At 44.0% G+C, this 17726-nt stretch overlaps 2 protein-coding genes across 2 annotated transcripts in view; one reads left to right on the forward strand and one right to left on the reverse strand.

Annotated features, from left to right (window-relative positions):
* llgl1 (LLGL scribble cell polarity complex component 1) overlaps positions 1 to 6557 on the forward strand; it is a 39197-nt gene extending 32640 nt beyond the window's left edge. Inside the window, exons 15-24 of the mRNA XM_077559661.1 lie at positions 1606 to 1756; positions 1830 to 1968; positions 2054 to 2367; positions 3210 to 3401; positions 3475 to 3547; positions 3620 to 3725; positions 4553 to 4617; positions 5092 to 5227; positions 5315 to 5397; positions 5484 to 6557. Of these exons, the coding sequence (XP_077415787.1) occupies positions 1606 to 1756; positions 1830 to 1968; positions 2054 to 2367; positions 3210 to 3401; positions 3475 to 3547; positions 3620 to 3725; positions 4553 to 4617; positions 5092 to 5227; positions 5315 to 5393 (1255 nt within the window). The 3' untranslated portion in view covers positions 5394 to 5397; positions 5484 to 6557. The remainder of the gene's footprint in view (positions 1 to 1605; positions 1757 to 1829; positions 1969 to 2053; positions 2368 to 3209; positions 3402 to 3474; positions 3548 to 3619; positions 3726 to 4552; positions 4618 to 5091; positions 5228 to 5314; positions 5398 to 5483) is intronic.
* Positions 6558 to 6726: 169 nt separating this feature from the next.
* Positions 6727 to 17592, reverse strand: flii (FLII actin remodeling protein). Its single transcript, XM_077559660.1, has 31 exons — positions 17426 to 17592; positions 16673 to 16783; positions 15666 to 15737; positions 15077 to 15157; positions 14610 to 14857; positions 14392 to 14495; positions 14109 to 14284; positions 13874 to 14031; positions 13678 to 13762; positions 13448 to 13595; positions 13112 to 13242; positions 12920 to 13027; positions 12736 to 12840; positions 12466 to 12645; positions 12298 to 12380; positions 12148 to 12222; positions 11950 to 12033; positions 11630 to 11801; positions 11431 to 11538; positions 11059 to 11250; positions 10898 to 10996; positions 10732 to 10821; positions 10516 to 10655; positions 10201 to 10408; positions 9979 to 10133; positions 9804 to 9864; positions 9590 to 9718; positions 9235 to 9341; positions 8114 to 8219; positions 7989 to 8054; positions 6727 to 7896 (listed from the first exon to the last, which is right to left on the reverse strand). Exons 1-31 carry the CDS (start codon positions 17486 to 17488, stop codon positions 7762 to 7764), a joined length of 3780 nt encoding a protein of 1259 aa, XP_077415786.1. The 5' UTR covers positions 17489 to 17592; the 3' UTR covers positions 6727 to 7761.
* Positions 17593 to 17726: the final 134 nt, after the last annotated feature.

Raw genomic sequence — 17726 nt, forward strand, 5'->3', positions numbered from 1 at the left:
CTGCTTTTGACTTGTGGCGCAGGTAGGAAGTGACGTAGCACTGCAGCCTACGGGTCACTTGACGGGCCAAATTTCAAATGCTTGCGCGGATTTCACTTCACATTCATGGGACCTGACTAAATGAATCCACAGGTGTGATTATTAGCATCCATAAGGTCATTGTTGAGTTGGCAAAAAAGGGCAGTCAACTGCCCTATTGGTATTGAAATTAGAAAAGCCAAATGGTAGAGCTGATCACACCTGTGTTTGGATGTTAATCCAAAACTAACTAAAACACTTGGTGACATTTATTGCTTCATTTGCAAATAAATGGTGAGACTAATCCAGCCACTCGGCTGCCCTTTGGTTATTCTATGTAGAAAAGCCAAATGAATTGGCTGTGGGACTTTTTGCGCTAATTGTGATAATTTGCAGCATAATTAATTAATTTATTAAACACATTAAACTGACAGCCCTCATTTTTAGATTTTTAGATAAAATATGATTTAAATTAAGTAGTGGTTTAGATGAAAAAAATGAATAATTTAAATACTCAAAACAAAATTTTAATTGTCAGAAAAAGAGAGATGAAAGGTAGATTAATTGCCTAAATGACTATAAGATGTTCAAAAAGGAAAAACAGACGTTTACCATAAAATGTCATGAAATTTCCATAAATGTCAGAAAACTCAATACACAGAAAAGAACACGTTCAAAAAGTAACCATAAAATGTCCAAAAATAAAATAAGGCAGAAAATTACCATAACACGTCTTTAGAATTGCCCAAAATAGGCAGATAATAGTTTTTTTTTAAAGGCAAAAAAAGAATGTTTAAAATGTAACATGTGTAAAATGTCCCAAAACAAAAGAAGAAATTACCAAAATGTCCACAAAATTGCCCCCCCAAAAAATCTGAAAATTGTTAGCAAAAAAAAAGGCAGATCCCCCCCCCCCCAAAAAAAAAAAATGCCATAAAAGGGGCAGAAAATTAACATAAGATATCCATAAAATTGCCAAAATGTCAGAAATTTGACAGAAAGGTTGAAAAGTCTAAAAGTGTATGATGAACAAAGTATAAAAAATCAATAGCGGAAGACGAAAGGTAGAAGAAAATGAATCTCAAAGAACTTGATGCTTCATATTTTTCTGTTATGGTGCAGTGGCTATGGACATATTTTTTTTGTTACTTCTTTGCCCTAAAAAGTCTCTTTTAACTCTGACTGCCAAAAACGTTAAATAACGTTTAGTAAAATCCTATGGAGGAGTGCCAAAGACGTTAAAATGCGTTTTTTTTTTTCAAAACAGAGGTGAAACTAACCATTTTCTACTGTTGATTACTGAAAAACGAAATAAGGTAGAAACAAACTTTTTTTTCTGATGAAAGATGAGTCCAATCTTTCATTTGGTAGTATGTGTGTTTCCATAGTCTAAACACATAATTTTCTGTGGACCTTGAAAGATCAGTCAAAAATGCTTAAATCGGCTGGCACCCACGGCATCCCTTTTCTGAAAACGTCTGGCAGTCAAAGAGTTAACAGTAAAGATTCCTGACCCCTGGACTATTCTGTATAAACAAGATCCGTTTTTGTTCAATTTCTGACTCCTGTTGTATCTCCCTTTTTTAGATGTACCTTGCACCCGAATGACTCCCTGGCGATGGAAGGTCCTCTCTCTCGAGTCAAATCCTTGAAGAAGTCCTTACGACAGAGTTTCAGGCGTATCCGCAAGAGTCGAGTGTCCGGGAAGAAACGCACCATCGCCGCACCCACCAGCAAGGTCGCGCTTGTCAGTCTTGGCGCCATGAGCCTCATGATGGCCTCATTAATGATTCCACGACTTGTGTGTGAAGGTCCAAGAGGCCAACGCTGCCCTTGCTGAGCATGAAGAAATGGCTCCCATCCAGCGAAGGATCGAACCTCGATCAGCGGACGACTCCTTGTCGGGAGTTGTTCGATGTCTGTGCTTTGCCGACACATTTCTGCGTGACGGTGTGTGAAGTTTTCCGGTCGGGTCTGGAAATGGAAACCAGTGTTGCAGCTTCGTAATGAATTGATTTTTAAAACGTTGTCCCAGGCACACACCACGGACCCACGCTGTGGGCAGGCACCAACTCGGGCAGCGTGTACGCTTACGCTCTGGAGGTACCCGGCGTGGCCTCGGGCCGGGGTTCCGATCGGGGGCTCGCTGGTGAGAGCGGCGCTTGTGTGGAGGCCGTGTTGGGCAAAGAGATCCAGCTGATGCACAGAGCTCCCGTGGTGTCCATCTGCGTGCTGGATGGACGCGCCAAACCGCTACCCGAGCCTTATGAGGCCTCACAGGACCTCGCCATCGCTCCCGATATGTCCAATCCTCATTCTGTGCTCATTGCCTCAGAGGAACAACTCAAGGTAACATCTCAATACACTGTTTAACTCATTCACTGCCATTGACGGTCAAAATTCATTTGAACCAGTTCCATTAGTGTAACATTTTTTTCCACTTTTGTTAACACTTTTGTTGTTTTGTTTAGGTATGAAAACCTACATTTTTTTTTTATTGTACATTTAGAACAGATATAAAATTTGTGATTAATCGTGAGTTAACTAGTGAAATCATGCAATTATTTACGATTACAAATTTTAATCGCCTGACGCCCCTAATTTTTAATAATCTTTTCTATATATTTTTTTATTATTAAAAAATATATATAATCTTTTCTATTCAACAAAATATTTAAATTATTTTTTTCAAATTTTTATTAATTTCTAATTGTATTTGATTATGTTAAATCTTTTCTTAAAAAACTAATTTTACTTTTTTAAAATCTTTTTAAAAATTATTTGAATTTTTAATCATCTTTTCTTTAAATAAAATTATTTGTAATGTTTTTAATTTTCAATAATGAATATAACCAATGAAAATATATATATATATATATATATATCTTTTTTTTTTAAATCTTTTCTTTAAAAAAAGACAGCTTATTAAAAATGAAGGGCGTCCGGCGATTAACTTCTCTAGTTAACTCATGATTAATCACAAACTTTATATCTGTTCTAAATGTACAACAAAATATTTTTTCTAGATATTCATACTTTTGTTAACAGAAGTGGGAATTTATTTTATTTTACTTATAGAAATAAAGTGCATTTTAGACATCTATAGCCGTCAATGGCAGTGAATGAGTTAAACAAGACAGTAACAGCAAATTGGAATTGTCACCGTCTCTCCTCTCTCTCTCTTGTTGCAGGTGTTCTCTCTGCCTAAGGTGAGCGCCAAGACCAAATTCAAGTTGACGGCTCACGAGGGCTGCCGGGTGAGGAAGGTTGCCCTGGTGGTCTTCAGCTCCACGGCTCAGGAGGACTACAGCGAGCACACGCTGGTGTGTCTCACCAATATGGGCGACATGCACCTCTTCAGCATACCTGGCCTCAGACCACAGGTAGGCTTGTTTTACTCAAAAAAAACAAAAAAAACAACAACGCACAGCTTTCCAACTGTGGTGGTGTTTTTAGGTGCGCTATGACTGCATCCGCAAAGAGGACATCAGTGGCATTGCATCATGTGTCTTTACCAGAAATGGACAAGGTGAGTCGCAGATGACATAGTTGTCAACATTCCAAGCGTGACTGTCTGATGATTGTTTGCGTGCGTGTGCAGGCTTCTACCTGATCTCGCCCTCGGAATATGAGAGGTTCTCCTTGTCGGCGAAGGTATTCACCGAACCACTCTGCTCGGTTGCGCTGGAGCGACTCTCACTGGCCAGGTAACGCGCACAGATTTACTGTTAGCTTAACGCTAATGTCAGGGATGTGATTTTTCCGCTAATTCGCGGAATTCCGCTTTTTTTTTATCTCACCCCCCCCAAAAAAAAAAAAATCAGATATTTTTTTTTCTTTTTTCTAGTAGTTCATTGTGTATGCACATGACTCCGACAGGTAACATCTTCTGCTATAACAAAGACATTTGTGGTATGCTCTAATATGAGTTACTTTTCATTTGGTCATGATACAATTATTTGTTCATGAAATTTGAACTCTTCAACATTATTTATGTGTTAACTTAGTAATCACATTAGTTAGATATGATGATATTCTCAGTGATAGTTTTTAAAAGCAAAGGCAGTCCAATGTTTTTGAATGTGACTGATTTTGAGTTGACTAAAACTGCCATTTTATATGGGATAGTTCAATATACATTGAAAATTTATGCTGTTGTTTTGTCTATTTCTTTGTCATGTGAGTGCATTGAAAGTACTTAAAAACACGGAAAACCCATGAGCCCTGGACCTAGCTGGGTGCCAGCGGCCCAATACAAAAATCCATCGATAGGCTACTGGAAATGAGTGTAGCTTTTGCTCGTCATAAACTTTCACAGGCATATGTTCTCTGCGCTGCTGGAACAATAATTATTTGAATTTACAGTAGTTAGAGACCGGTTAGATTCCAGGATCTCTCACATCGGACGCCATTTTAGAAGTGCCGTCCAGAGTTGAGCAATAGTGAAACTGAAGAATCAAAACAAAACAAAACACTCACTGCTGCCACTCTCACAAGCTAAACTTTGTGTGTGTGTGTGTGTGTTTTTCCTCAGCGGTGGCACGACGGCACTGCCACAAGCCAACGGAACACACAAGAACCAGACGGCACAGGCGGAAGGTATCTCACTTTCTACTCCATTTTCTTTCTTTTTTTTTTGTTTCCACTCCATTTTGTTTCTCTCTCCTTACTGCTTGGGACTTAAACTCTGCCCAATTAGGGGTCCCCTCTGGTTCCCATGATGACCATTTAGCACGCCCCAATTGTCTCGCCCACTCAGCGATTGGAGATTTTGGATGCGCGCTGGCAACACAAGCGCCATTGTTTTTACTTCTGGAATATTTCATTGAATACAGCTACTTTAATATCAACACACTTGCAAGGAATATTAGGACTGACACAAAAATGACTGTGAAATTGCTTGAAATGTTGCTTATATTACAACTCCATTCTTGTTGAATAACGACTTTTTCCTAATATTAAAGTTTTGGGTGTTATTCGGTGCCTTTTTTTTTGTTGTTGCTGTTTTAACATCACAACACAATCTTCATTAAATGCCAAATATGACTTATTTTTGAATTTGTTCCCCGGCAGGACGAGCAGAGGAGCCACCCAGCTCGCTGTCCTCTCCTGTCTCGGACACGCCCCTGGACTCGCCTCTCAGCTGTGCTGACATCACTCTGGAGTCCACTGGGGAACTCACCGTGGAAGACGTCAGGGACTTTCTCACGTAAGCGTACAATGGGAAACCAGACTCACCTTTTTAGTTCACCCTAGAAGCCGCTTCGGAATAAACATTTTGTCGTTGGTTGTGCAGCACTGTGGATGAGGAGGAGAACAACCTGAAGAACATTCAAGAGGAGGACGGACGCTCTGCCGGCATCCTCATCAATTGAACAGGTGACGTCCAGTCAACAATCAACACGTCGCCACACGTTATACAAAGTATAGCTTTGGGCCACATGACTGACTGCTCCCATTTACAGGGAGGGAGGGGCTCAAGTGTCTGGATGGACTTGATCTCAGTGCTGGACCACAAACATCTCATCAATCCGTCTCAAGTTCACTGTGAAGCCCCCCGATGTCGATCTGCAGTCAGGATTTCTCTGAGCCTGAAAACTTAGTGGGAGGACTACACCCCCACCCCCACTCCCCTCCTCTTAACATAGGACCATTAATTGCTCACTATTAGCTTTCATTCCAGAGGTTGGCGTGACGTGCGTGTAGATTTGTAGGCTTGTTCCTGCACAACGCCAACACTGACAATATGGTACAGGCAGGAAGAAAGCCTTATATGGAAGTTTGTGCAGCTGGTTTGAGAAGGTTGTTGTTTCTGATGGCTTTCGGCGATGTTTGACGGTGGCGCTGTGCTTGTGAGATTTTTGGACACCATTTTAAACACATTGACACTTGAGCAGTGTGTTTGTACTGCCACTGTACACAAATACCATGGCTGAAAAACATTATTGTTTCACTTTATTAGCTTGCATTTCTCCCGCAGAAGTCTTGTGGGAAGTGTGGCAAGTAAGGAAAAAGTGGGCTTGAGTGCAAAGTGTGCGTTAGTTGTACGAGTGTAAAGAATGTGCCCATTTGGCTTGCATTTTGATGCATTGTGGGTAATGTATGCTGGCAACAGAGCTTGAATCACCAGTATTTTTTTCTTGAACTTTTACTGTGTAAAAACAAATCTATGTATACATAGTGTCTTTATGTAGGGTAACATATGACATGAGTCACATGTTCAAGCCAAAACAATGAAAAGAAAAAGCTTCCAGCATCTTTTAATCACAAGACTGACGAGCCTAAAAAGGGACCTCACTACTAACGTATCTAGCTCAAAAAGTAGAAATTCTCTCACTACTACCTTTTTTAATTGTCATTTTAGGTTTTTTTTTTTTTTTTTGACTGACAAATCAATTAACCCTTCCATGCCACAGCTGACAGTTTTTAATTCAATTATTTTTTTCCCCCCTTGGTCATCTGTTTTGTGATTGGTATTTTAATAGTATTAGCATTTCAGCTGATGGATTGTGAATGTTAATAAAATGTACTCCAAGTGACATTGTTGTCATTGGTTTATTTGCGACAAAAATATTTACCTTGGAAACTAGTTTGCAATCTGTCAAAATTAAGAGATCTTGTTGCTACCGTCAATTTTTTTTGGGACTTTAAGAATTAAATGTGACTTCTACTTAAATGCAACATACAATAGTAAAGTAACAAGAATGATTATAGATTTGTGATGATTTTATTTTTCTTTATAATATAAAATAAATAAAGCATCTGCAGGTGGCATCAGGAGCATGTGCACATTCCCACCTGTGCATGTGGGACTAAACAGGCACACAAGTCACCCCAAAGGAAATACAAAGATTTGTAAATATCATGCTCGGACAACCACATGATCCATCTGACTTCTGTTCTTCTTCAAAAAAAGTTGTTTATCTCGAGATGTGGTATGATCTCCCATTAAAATATCATCTAAACAGTAGATTTTAATCCCGTAAAATCTTACAAGGCGGTCTTTGCTTGCAAAGCGCCACAAAAGCAACTAATCCGAGTGACTGCAAAGAGGTTCTAATGACTGCACGTTGGGTCACTCAAAAGCCTCCGACTCGTGTCTGGCATGCCGGCTAAAAGCAACGAGGGGTGCAGCATCACCATTAATCAGTGTATAGATGTAATATCAAGTATGTAGAAAATAAACATTCCACCGAAGAGCAAGGACATCTGCTTCAAAAAAAAATGTGCTTCAGATGAGCTGTGCAAAAATGGTACGAAGCATTTACAGCACGAGTGTCTCAGCCAAACATTCTCAGATTTGCTGCAAATAATCTGTTTAACAGGAGAAAACTGCAGCCTTATAGAACGCATTTCACACATTTAGTCCCATGTCGTTGAGGTCCATGTACTAGTATGCGCTTTGTCCTCACTAGTAAAACAATTCAGTACACGAGTTTGGATGTGGAAAAAGTACTTATACGGCTTGCACGATAAGGCCTAGTAAAGCTGTGTTGTTTCCCAGATGGGAATCAGTTCGATAGAGCAGAAAGACATTTTTTTATCCGGCCCAATAAAAGGCAGAGTCGTAATCGATCACAGAGGAACACAATTTGTTACCATTAATTGACTGACTAAGTCTGTTATAGCCATACATGATATTTTGGAATAAAATGAGACCTCAACTTTGTAATTTTGATGGGCTTAAAAAGGTTTGGGACGCCCTGCAATAGAGAAAGTTGGCAGCTGGATGCGTACGAGAGTCTACGCTGGGGGAGTTTTGAAAGCCCCCCAGGCGTGGAAGCAGCGTGTGAAGCAGTGCTGCTCATTTCCTTTGCGCACTAGTCGCAGTTTTCTGGGCTGCTGCGTTTCTTTGGAGCGCATGTGCTGGATGTACACCTGCAACATTGTAAAAGTGAGTGGTTAAGGTGTGCAAAAAAATAAAAAAATACACCAAGCAAAAGAACTGACCCCCCCATGACTTCACTGACCTGACAGGCTTTGAGACTCAGTTTGATCTCCACCTGACTCGTCTGAGTACCGACCCACATGTACACCTGGAGAGGATACAGCAAAGTTCAACTTAAGCCAAAGCCAGTGTTTAACCAATCCCTACCTCTTGGCCGTTATCGAGCAACATGATGTCGTCATCAGCCAAGTCATCCTGGCAGAAGTCGGAGCACTTTTCTGACACTGAGAAATAACCTCTCTCATTGGAACACCTGAAAGGAAGAGAGGACAATGATTTGAAGTGCTACCTATATATGCATCTCAGCATTGCATCTCTGCTTTTTGCAGATGATGTGGTGCTGTTGGCTTCATCAAGCCGTGACCTCCAGCTCTCACTGGAGCGGTTCGCAGCCGAGTGTGAAGCGGTTGGGATGAGAATCAGCACCTCCAAATCCGAGACCATGGTCCTCAGTCGGAAAAGGGTGGAGTGCCCTCTCCGGGTCGGGGAGGAGGTCCTGCCCCAAGTGGAGGAGTTCAAGTATCTTGGGGTCTTGTTCACGAGTGAGGGTAGGTTAGAGCGGGAGATCGACAGGCGGATCGGTGCAGCGTCTGCAGTGATGCGGACGCTGTATCGGTCCGTTGTGGTGAAGAAGGAGCTGAGCCGAAAGGCAAAGCTCTCGATTTACGTTCCTACCCTCACCTATGGTCACGAGCTGTGGGTCGTGACCGAAAGAACAAGATCCCGGATACAAGCGGCCGAAATGAGTTTCCTCCGCAGGGTAGCCGGGCTCTCCCTTAGAGATAGGGTGAGAAGCTCGCTCATCCGAGAGGGACTCAGCGTCGAGTCGCTGCTCCTCCACGTTGAGAGGAACCAGTTGAGGTGGCTCGGGCATCTGGTTCGGATGCCTCCTGGACGCCTCCCTGGGGAGGTGTTCCGGGCATGTCCTACCGGCAGGAGGCCCCGGGGACGACCCAGGACACGCTGGAGAGACTATGTCTCTCGGCTGTCCTGGGAACGCCTTGGGGTCCCGTCGGATGAGCTGGCTGAAGTGGCTGGGGAGAGGGAAGTCTGGGCTTCCCTGCGAAAGCTGCTGCCCCCGCGACCCGACCCCGGATAAGCGGAAGAAGACGGACGGACGGACCTATATATAATTTTTTATTTTTTTATTTTTTTTTGTGGCAAGTGTGTGCCGACTCCCAAAAAGTTAACATTTTAACCAGTGTTTTGATTGGCCGTTAACGTATGTGCTGTTGCGACTTGCGTGTGTGCTGCTGGCTTTCACTCACCTGAAGAGACGAGCATATTTCATGTAATCTGCGTCCTCGTCGTACTGCTTCTGAGCACCGATGCCTACCCAGAAGAAGTTCTCCGGTTCCTCCCCCTCATTGATGACCTACAATGGCACAAACGAGGCATTGAATTTGAACACAATGCACAGTTTTACCAAAACATTTGCATGTATAGTAATAAAAAAATAAAATAAAAATAACTTGGCTATTTTTATCTTTATTCACTTGTTTTAAACACACGGACACCATGGTGATATATAACTAAAGACTTAAAAAATTCACTTTCACACATTTGCCTTTTAAGACTAAACCAATTTCCATTTTAGCTGAGACATTTCCCCTGCGGTGGTACCTGTTTGCTGTAGGTGTCATCAAACATGCTGTTCATGATGTCCTCGGCCAGCTTGGCCTCGTCCGGGTCGGCGGCTCGGCCCACCCAAGTGTAAACGATGCCCTGGTTGTCTGTGCTCTCAAAGGGGACCTAACGTCGCACATGAACACAAACCAGGATGCTTCGTTAGCGGATGCTCAATGAGGAATTAGCTTGAAGACTATTGAAAACGCACTTTGAGAATGAAGCAGAACTCAGAGTTGAGGTTGCCGGAGTCCGTTCCGATTTGGATGGTTCTGACGGAGAGATGCCACATGTTCAGTTGTAACCAGCCTGTATGCCTACTCAACTGAAGAATGTAATTCACAGATGTTCCTTGAATGCCACACGGGCAGGCGGCTGAATTTTACCTGGTGCAAAGTGCACTCCCGTTGGTGCGAATGTGATAAAGAGACGGCTGGGCAGAGTCGGTCTTCTGTTTCCTTTTGCCTTTGTGGATGATGAACTTCCTCTTGAAATGGGACAAGAACTTGAGGTTCTCCTGCTGCTGGGTCATGCGCACCACCTGAAGGACAACGCGGAGCAGGTGATTCCTTGGCTCGGTAATTTTGAAGATGTGATTTGCATGTTACCTTGAGTTTTCCCGGGAAGAGACTTTCAAACTTCCTCTGCAGCGAGAAGGTGAAGGTGAGCCATCCCATGTTGGAGGCTTGTCGGCCCTGCCAGAAGTACACCACGCACTGGAAGTCTTCCTCCGGCTGTTTGTCGTCCTCATCCTCTTTTTCCTTGTCTTCGCCCTCTTTCTTCTCCTCGTCTTCGTACTCCACCGGCACCCAGTATCTGCCCATGCATGGATAGATGCTTTTCCAAAATGCTTTCATATGACGTTAACATCACATACACATGCCATCGCTATGGTTACACCCGTCAGGGACAGACGGGCCCACCTGCAGAGGAAGACGTAGCAATCCTGAGTGAAAAAGTGTCCAAACTCCTCCTCGGGAAGCCGAGCAAACTTTTTGCCCTCCAGCACGAATCCTTCCATGCCGTCCAGGTCCTCGTTCCACTCCTCCATCAGCTGCTCCGCCTACATGCAGCATGGAAAACACACAGTCGTGAAGGCTGCCTGTATGTGGCCTGCACAGCAAGCGCACGCGTGTTACCTCCGTGAGCGGCATGGCCGGCTGCCTGGGCAGGAAAAGCGCAGTGAGGTCGGCTTTCATCTGGTCTTTCTGCTCTGTGTCTTTCTTCACCTGACAGACAAGGAAGGCCAACACCTCGTCAACCAAAGCAGTCATCAAATGATCCTCATCAGGTCTTATCACCGACCTTGACCTGGAGGTTGTCGTTCTTCTGCACCGTCTCCGCAGCTCTGGTGTAGTCCACCTTCAGCACGTCGTCCCAGTTCTTAAATTTGGACTTGAACACCTGACAAAGACGAGGAACGAGTCACCACAGGCATTGCCCGACTGTGCATTCCGAGTGGTTACCTGGCACTCGGTGCCTTCCAGGTTTCGGGTGACGCTTGCGTGTTTTGGCCGGTGCAGCATGGAGCAGATCTCCTGACCCAGTTTTAAGGCAGCGGCTCGGACGAGTCGGGGAGACTTCCTCCCGATCCAGATGAAGACGTCGGACCAGCAGTCCAGGATGTACACGCACTTGGTGTCCAGCAGCGACTGCAGCTGAGGGAGGCGAAGGAAAGAGGAGCTGATGAGTGTTGTGTTGATGGAAGTAGGTCACATGGAAAGGAAAGTTTGACTGGGAAAGCAAATGTGATCCGTGTACAGTTTGAAAATGTACTTGTTTTGAGTCCGGATTAGTTGTGAGCCAGTTGTGGCGAATCTAAAACGGGATCAACATACCAGTCTGAGCTCTGGCAGCGTGTCCAGTTTGATCTTGTGGTCTTTGTGCTCCACAGACAGCTTGTAGTTAATCTGAGGAAGCTCGAGATAGCCAAGACCTAAACCCACCTGAAAGGCCACACATCAACAATCCACTCAGTTGTCAGCACTTTTTACTGTGTAGATCGATTTGACACACTCGTCTAAATGTTTGCTTGACCTTGTACAGTTTGGGTCTGACGGCTGTGAAGTCATCTGGGACGTGTTTCTTGATCTCCTCCGGTTGACCTCCCAGTAACTCCCAGAAATTTGGAGGCTCCTGGTTCTGCCTAAGAGTCGTGATCTCTGCCTTCCCCTTACGCTCGTTCTTATTGATCTTCTCTGCAAATAACCTGAAAGGACAAAACAAAGAGCCTGCTGGTCAATGTGGCACTAAAGACTCAATCAATCTTCAAGACAGATCTGAACGCGCTATTAACTCCTGGACTTCAAGAACACAAATGGGGAAAACGTGTGCTGACTCCATTATTATCCCCCGACCTGGCCTTTGTGGTGCCACTCAGCGTAGCGTTGGCTCCCCTCCAGATAAAGATTTCCAGTCCAGTATCCAACAGGAACACATAACTGCCCAACAGAGAGAAGAAATCAGTGCCGGTCACACAACACAAATGCACCCACCGCAGTGGGCAAGTTGTGAATTTGCGAGGAAAGTAAAAAGAAGGCGTGTGAGAGAGTCACCGTGGATCGAGAGAGCAAGACTTGACAGGTACAGACTCCAGTCGGATGTTTTTCTTGCCATAAACTCGGTACAGCCTGAGAAAACGCACAGATGTTTGTTTTCACAGCAAAAGGCTCGATCCACGATGGCCAATTAAGAGTGGGGCCGACCTGACAGCATAATGCGAGTCCTCCACAGTGTAGAATCCGCTGGCAGTGCCTCCCTCGATGTACGAGATCTCATTGTTAAATACCTTCAACACCAGACAAACAAGTGTCAGTTCAAGGTTCGACAGGCTTTCTAGACCGGCGACATGTCGTCATGCTGCTTTGACATACTTCACTAAACTCTTCGCTCTCGTCTCCCATCTCTTCCCTTATTGACCTGCACTCGGCTCCAAGGAAGTTCCTGAGGTTGACGGCATGGATGGCGGAGCCGGCCTTCTTGTCCAGCGTGGCTTCCTGGCCAATCCAGTAGAAGATCTTCCAGGTCAACGCTCCGTTGTCATCCAAAAATGTCTGCAACCAAGAGAGCGAGGGAGTCCTTTAAGTCAAGCCCGAGCCGCGTACTGACTTATTTGTGCACGTGACGGCCGGTTGCCTGGTTACCTTGAGGATAATGTAGCAGTCGGCCTCGTAAAACTTCCCGTGGAACGTTTCGTCCACTTGCATGGGAACAAAATTCTCAATCTGCCACACGCTCACGCCTGGCACCTGCATTGAGGTCACGACATGCTGATGCTGCATTTGTGTCACAGGAAAATAACCGAGTTGGTTCGAGAGAGAACATTACCTGCCCCACATCATCCATAAAGAACTCAGAGTAATCCAATTGAGGCTTCTCCAAACCCTGATCCCAACGTCGGACCTTCAAATCTGCGTATTTTAAATCCCCATTTTCCTGCAAAATGTTCACACGGTCGTCAATCTTCTTCTGCTCACTGAAAAACACTTCTCGCTTCAATTTGGAAGCTGCTCTTCTCACCTCCAGGTTCTTCTTTTCTTGCGCAACATCACTCATGCCCTTCAGCACCTGCTTGGCCTGATCATCCTGAGCACAATCCTTCCTCCTCCTCAGCCTCATCTTCCTCGCCAGGGGATCTTTGGGGCTGGCTCCTGCATGCATAAGTGATAAACACGTGACGGCGTGATTGGGTGCACTTTATTTCCAAACAGGTAAATATTGTTTATTCCTCCACTGCTTTTAGGCTTTCAGAGAAGTCTCATAGAAGCGTAGTTTTCAAGGCCAGGTAGCGGACAAGGGCGCCACTGGAACTAAAGAACTAAAAAGCATGTATGTCTAGTCTACACACACACACACCTCCTCCAGCAGCGGCTACAGTGGCAGGTGAGGCTCCAGCCAGCCGCAGCTGGTTCTGCAGGGAGAAGTCGATGTTGTACCACTCGGCTCCTCTATCGACTGGTTTCGGAGGCATTACTAGGTTGGGGTTCTCACGCACATCCAGCATCTAAGATGAACAAACGCATAATGGTTGCTCATAAAATTCAAGGTACTGTTGAATACTGTTGTAGTGGATTTTGTTCTTGTACCTCTAAGTCAGTCAAGAAATGGACGGCCTCTGGCAGTGTCACAAGGCGGTTTTTATTCAGTATGAGCTTCTTCAGCTTGCCACACCTTCATGACAAAAAAAAAAAAAGGTAGACAAGTGATGATAATGTCAAGTGTGCATTGTAATCATATCCCAAGGCATTGTATGTACAGTCATGTATAATCTCTTGCACTCACCTGCAGAGTCCCTCAGGGATGAGTTCCAGGTTGTTGTTAGCCGCCATGAACTCTGTGAGATTGGATAATTTCCCCATGCCAGGTGGAACGCCATCAAAGTCCAGTTTGTTGGAGTTCATGTATAGCTTTTTCAATTTGGAAAGTTTACAGATGGCCGACTAGATGAAGATATAGAATTATTATTTACATGACATGTGGAGGACCCCCCCCCCCCCCCCAAAAAAAATGTCCTTACAGGCAATGAGGTGAGCATGTTGCGGCTAAGGTTCAGTGTTTCGAGTTGGGTCCACTGGTCGATGCAGAGCGACAGTTCCGATATCTGATTACTACTCAAGTTGAGTCTTTTCAAACTGCCCAGTGAATAGAGGCACTCTGGCACCCGAGTCAGGTCATTACAAGACAGGTCAACATCTGGAGGGAGGAACAGAGGGAACAAATTGTGATCTCTCTCGCGGTTGGCGTAGTAATCCAGCTGTCAGACTTTTCTGGGTCACAAATAACACAAGTGTGTGTCATACCTGCTAAATTCATCAGACCCTCCAGGCTTGTGGGCATATTGCTCTGTGTTCTTTGGGTGTTCCTCAGGTGGAGAGTTTGTAATGCCACCATGGCAGGCAGCTGGCTGCTCACATAATTAGCGGAGTAAAATTCATCATAAACAAAAAGGGTCTCCAACTATCATACACACATTTTATTATAATAAACGAACAAAAAGACAGACGTTGAGCCTTCTTACCGCAACTGTGCATGCATCAGCGGGTTGTTGTTGAGGATGAGAGTCTGCAAATGAACCAGGCGTCTCATCTGAGGTGGCAGGCTGTCCAGCTTGTTGTCACTCAGGTCCAGATACAGCAGGTCTGTCAAGTTGATGAACAGCTGGTTGGGGATCGAGTCGATGCCATTGTGGCTCAGGTTGAGGACCAGCATGTTTCTGCTGTTCTCCAGGTCCCTGGGGACCTCCGTTAGCTGGTTGTAGCTCAGGTCCTAGTTATTAGAAACAGTGTTGAAATCACCATATATCAACTGCAGATTGGAGTTTGTGTTGAGGGTGTGGTTAGGGCCTGCGGCACACCAAGCAACATCACCAAACATGACTAATGCCAACACAGCCTGTACAATATCCAGACGGTCTCCTTTATTTCTCGCCGGTAAGCTCCATGTTTGAGCAGCAGGTTTAAGATTAAAAAAAAGAACATTGCATACCAACACTGAGAGGTCATCAAGCTGAAAGATGTCATCTGGGACTCCCGAATTTTTTAGGTTGTTGGCACGGGCAACCACAGCCTGCACAAAAAGCAAACCCCCTTTATACGACTTCAAATCACAAGATAAAAAAATGTGGCAGTAGCAAGGCACGAAAACTTTTCCAGCATGTGAACTATTTCGTTCAAGTTGCATTGTGTAATGCTATTTTTTTTTTTTTTACTCACAACTGCCACCTCTGGCCTAAAGCGTAACTGCAGCCTCTGTGTCTTGCTCGTGTATGGTGCGAATATGGTATGTGCTTGCACACTCGAATAAATTCCCCCTTCAGTTTCCATCCCAATTGTGTCGAATGTCGTATGCACGCTAACATAACAAAACATGTCCGCGGGGACGAACGAGCATGACGTCACCCTCCGCCACTCCAACTCTGGATGGTAAAATGCTAATTATTGCCTGTATACAATTAACATTTTATGGTGGTGATCGTAACTCTGGAACATATTACAATTACACAAAATGTTTTCCTGTCTCCCAAAACAGATTTGATTGGATCGCAAAGCTTCCACATTATGCACATAATAATTACCCTCAGGTTTGGCAAACTGGAGAGCTCCCCATGTAAGGTGGTCAAGCTGTTGTGGCTCACTGATAGATGCTCCTGAGGAAAGCATAAAGACGAAGAAGAGAAAAGTCAGCAATTCAGTAATTTACGACACACACACTTTATTTATAATTTGATTTGTTGTACTAATTGCATTCCTAAAATTGATTCTGCTATATTTCAGTTGCAGACCACACACATGCAGACATGCAAGAAGGATGTCAGAATGACATCTGTACATGGTGGCTGAACTCCTCAGCAGAGATGGAGATAAGATGCTGCCACTCCATATGCTATGATACTAATATTCCTTCCTTATCCTGCAGATAGTGTCCTGTCTTTACCTATTTTTGTCTCCATTTTCCCCCCCAGTCACTCCCCTCTTAAACCTTGTTTGGTCCAACTGCAAGATTCAAGATCAAAATGAAAATAGCCATGATGGCAGAATATGAAACTACTGCACAGAAAAAATGTTCCTCAGCATAGGGGATACATGAGGTACTCCATTCGCTGGGCCAGACAAAGAAAAAAAGATGCGACCACAGCTGTTGCTCAGCAGTGACAGCTCACTGTGAAAACAAGCTAATCTCATTTACCTTTAAATTGGCAAATCAAACGCGTTGGGACTAGTGGCCACACTAATCCTATCAGAGATATGGGGCATTTAAACAGAAATACGTAGATGTTATTAAGATGAAGTTTCCACTTTCCGCAGGTCTAGTGATGCAATCTTTTCTCATTAACTCTGAATTCATTTCCAAACAAGTGTATTTGGAGCAACACTGTTAGGCAATAAGAGAACACATTATAGCTGCCTTTATGCTAATGTCAGATTTGAATAAAATTATTTAAAAATGAGTACGTCATATACAATCTCTCTAATATATTTTACTGCACAGACTTTTTTTTTTTTTGCTGTTTTAAGATGATCCATCCTATGCAATAAACAGGTGCAATGCTAATTAAGTAAACAACAGCAAAGTAGTTCTCACCAGCTTCTGCAGAGAGGAGAGCTCCTCTGGGAGGTAACACAGTCCCGTCCTGTTTAATTTCAGCCATCGCAGGCTACTCATGCATTTGACATGCTCGGGGAAATATCCTCCCTGAAAAGTACAGAAAACAGAAAAATGAAACTGAATATGGCATCCTTGGCTATCTACGGTAACAACGCAGCTATATGCACCGGGAATCTGAAAAACTGTCCCAGAACTGTACATTGTTATGGAACGTGATACTGTTATCACTAGTGACATGGTGTTAATTCCAGTAGGTGCGTAAATAACATACGTCTTAATGCAGCCAAATTAGACATGATCAATAAATACCCTTTCCAACCCTTTCCAAAATAACCCATTGTATTATTGTTCGTGGTCGATCTTGATTCCGTTAACCAAGTTTGCCCCATTTGTTACCGAATGTTTTGTTCACTTTAGGAGTGAATTCAATCGCACACGCCAAAAAACAACTTAACAACGCAATTTAAAAAAAAAAAAAAAAGGGTTATTAACATAAGAATCACATTTTGTATACATTTAGGATACAAAGGGTTCGAGAGCCGTCTGCCTCTCCTGTCTCATGTCAAATATCTGACAACTGGCTAACGCCCAGCTAACAGCGTGAAGCTAACTAAGCCAGTGTTTTGGTCCTCAATCGTTTGGTGCTCCTTTCAACCGGAGCGTAATTCGCCAACTTGGTAAACAGTTAGAAAACCACAATAAACAGATGAGTAGGTTTGGAATTCTTACTTTAAAGTCGTTTCCACTGAGGTCTACCCCTCGTATAAAGGGAAGGACTCCGGTGGCAGCCATTTCTGCTGAGTGATGTCAGCTGCTCAGCCGTCGGTCGCCAAGCTATTTTGGTACGACTGAGTTGGCTGAGCTCGCTGGCTACACTTCTTCTTTTTTTCAAGTTTAAAGGCGGAAAGGTGTTGTCATTTGCACACTACCGCCACCTTTCGCTTTGAAATATAACACAAAAAATACGACAGCGCCATTCAGTGGTTACCTACGACGCAACACACTGCCACAATCGTGTGCCTCCCGGGTT

This window comes from Vanacampus margaritifer, chromosome 2 (genome assembly GCF_051991255.1).
Source record: "Vanacampus margaritifer isolate UIUO_Vmar chromosome 2, RoL_Vmar_1.0, whole genome shotgun sequence".
Classification (NCBI taxonomy): domain Eukaryota; kingdom Metazoa; phylum Chordata; class Actinopteri; order Syngnathiformes; family Syngnathidae; genus Vanacampus; species Vanacampus margaritifer.

Coding starts and splice junctions, on each gene's coding strand:
- flii (XM_077559660.1), bottom strand. CDS start 17,488: ATGGCTGCCACCGGAGTCCTTCCCTTTATACGAGGGGTAGACCTCAGT. Junction 15,738..16,672: donor TCTCCTCTCTGCAGAAGCTG/GTGAGAACTACT, acceptor TGCTTTCCTCAG/GAGCATCTATCAGTGAGCCA. Junction 7,897..7,988: donor TGAGTCTCAAAGCCTGTCAG/GTCAGTGAAGTC, acceptor ACAATGTTGCAG/GTGTACATCCAGCACATGCG.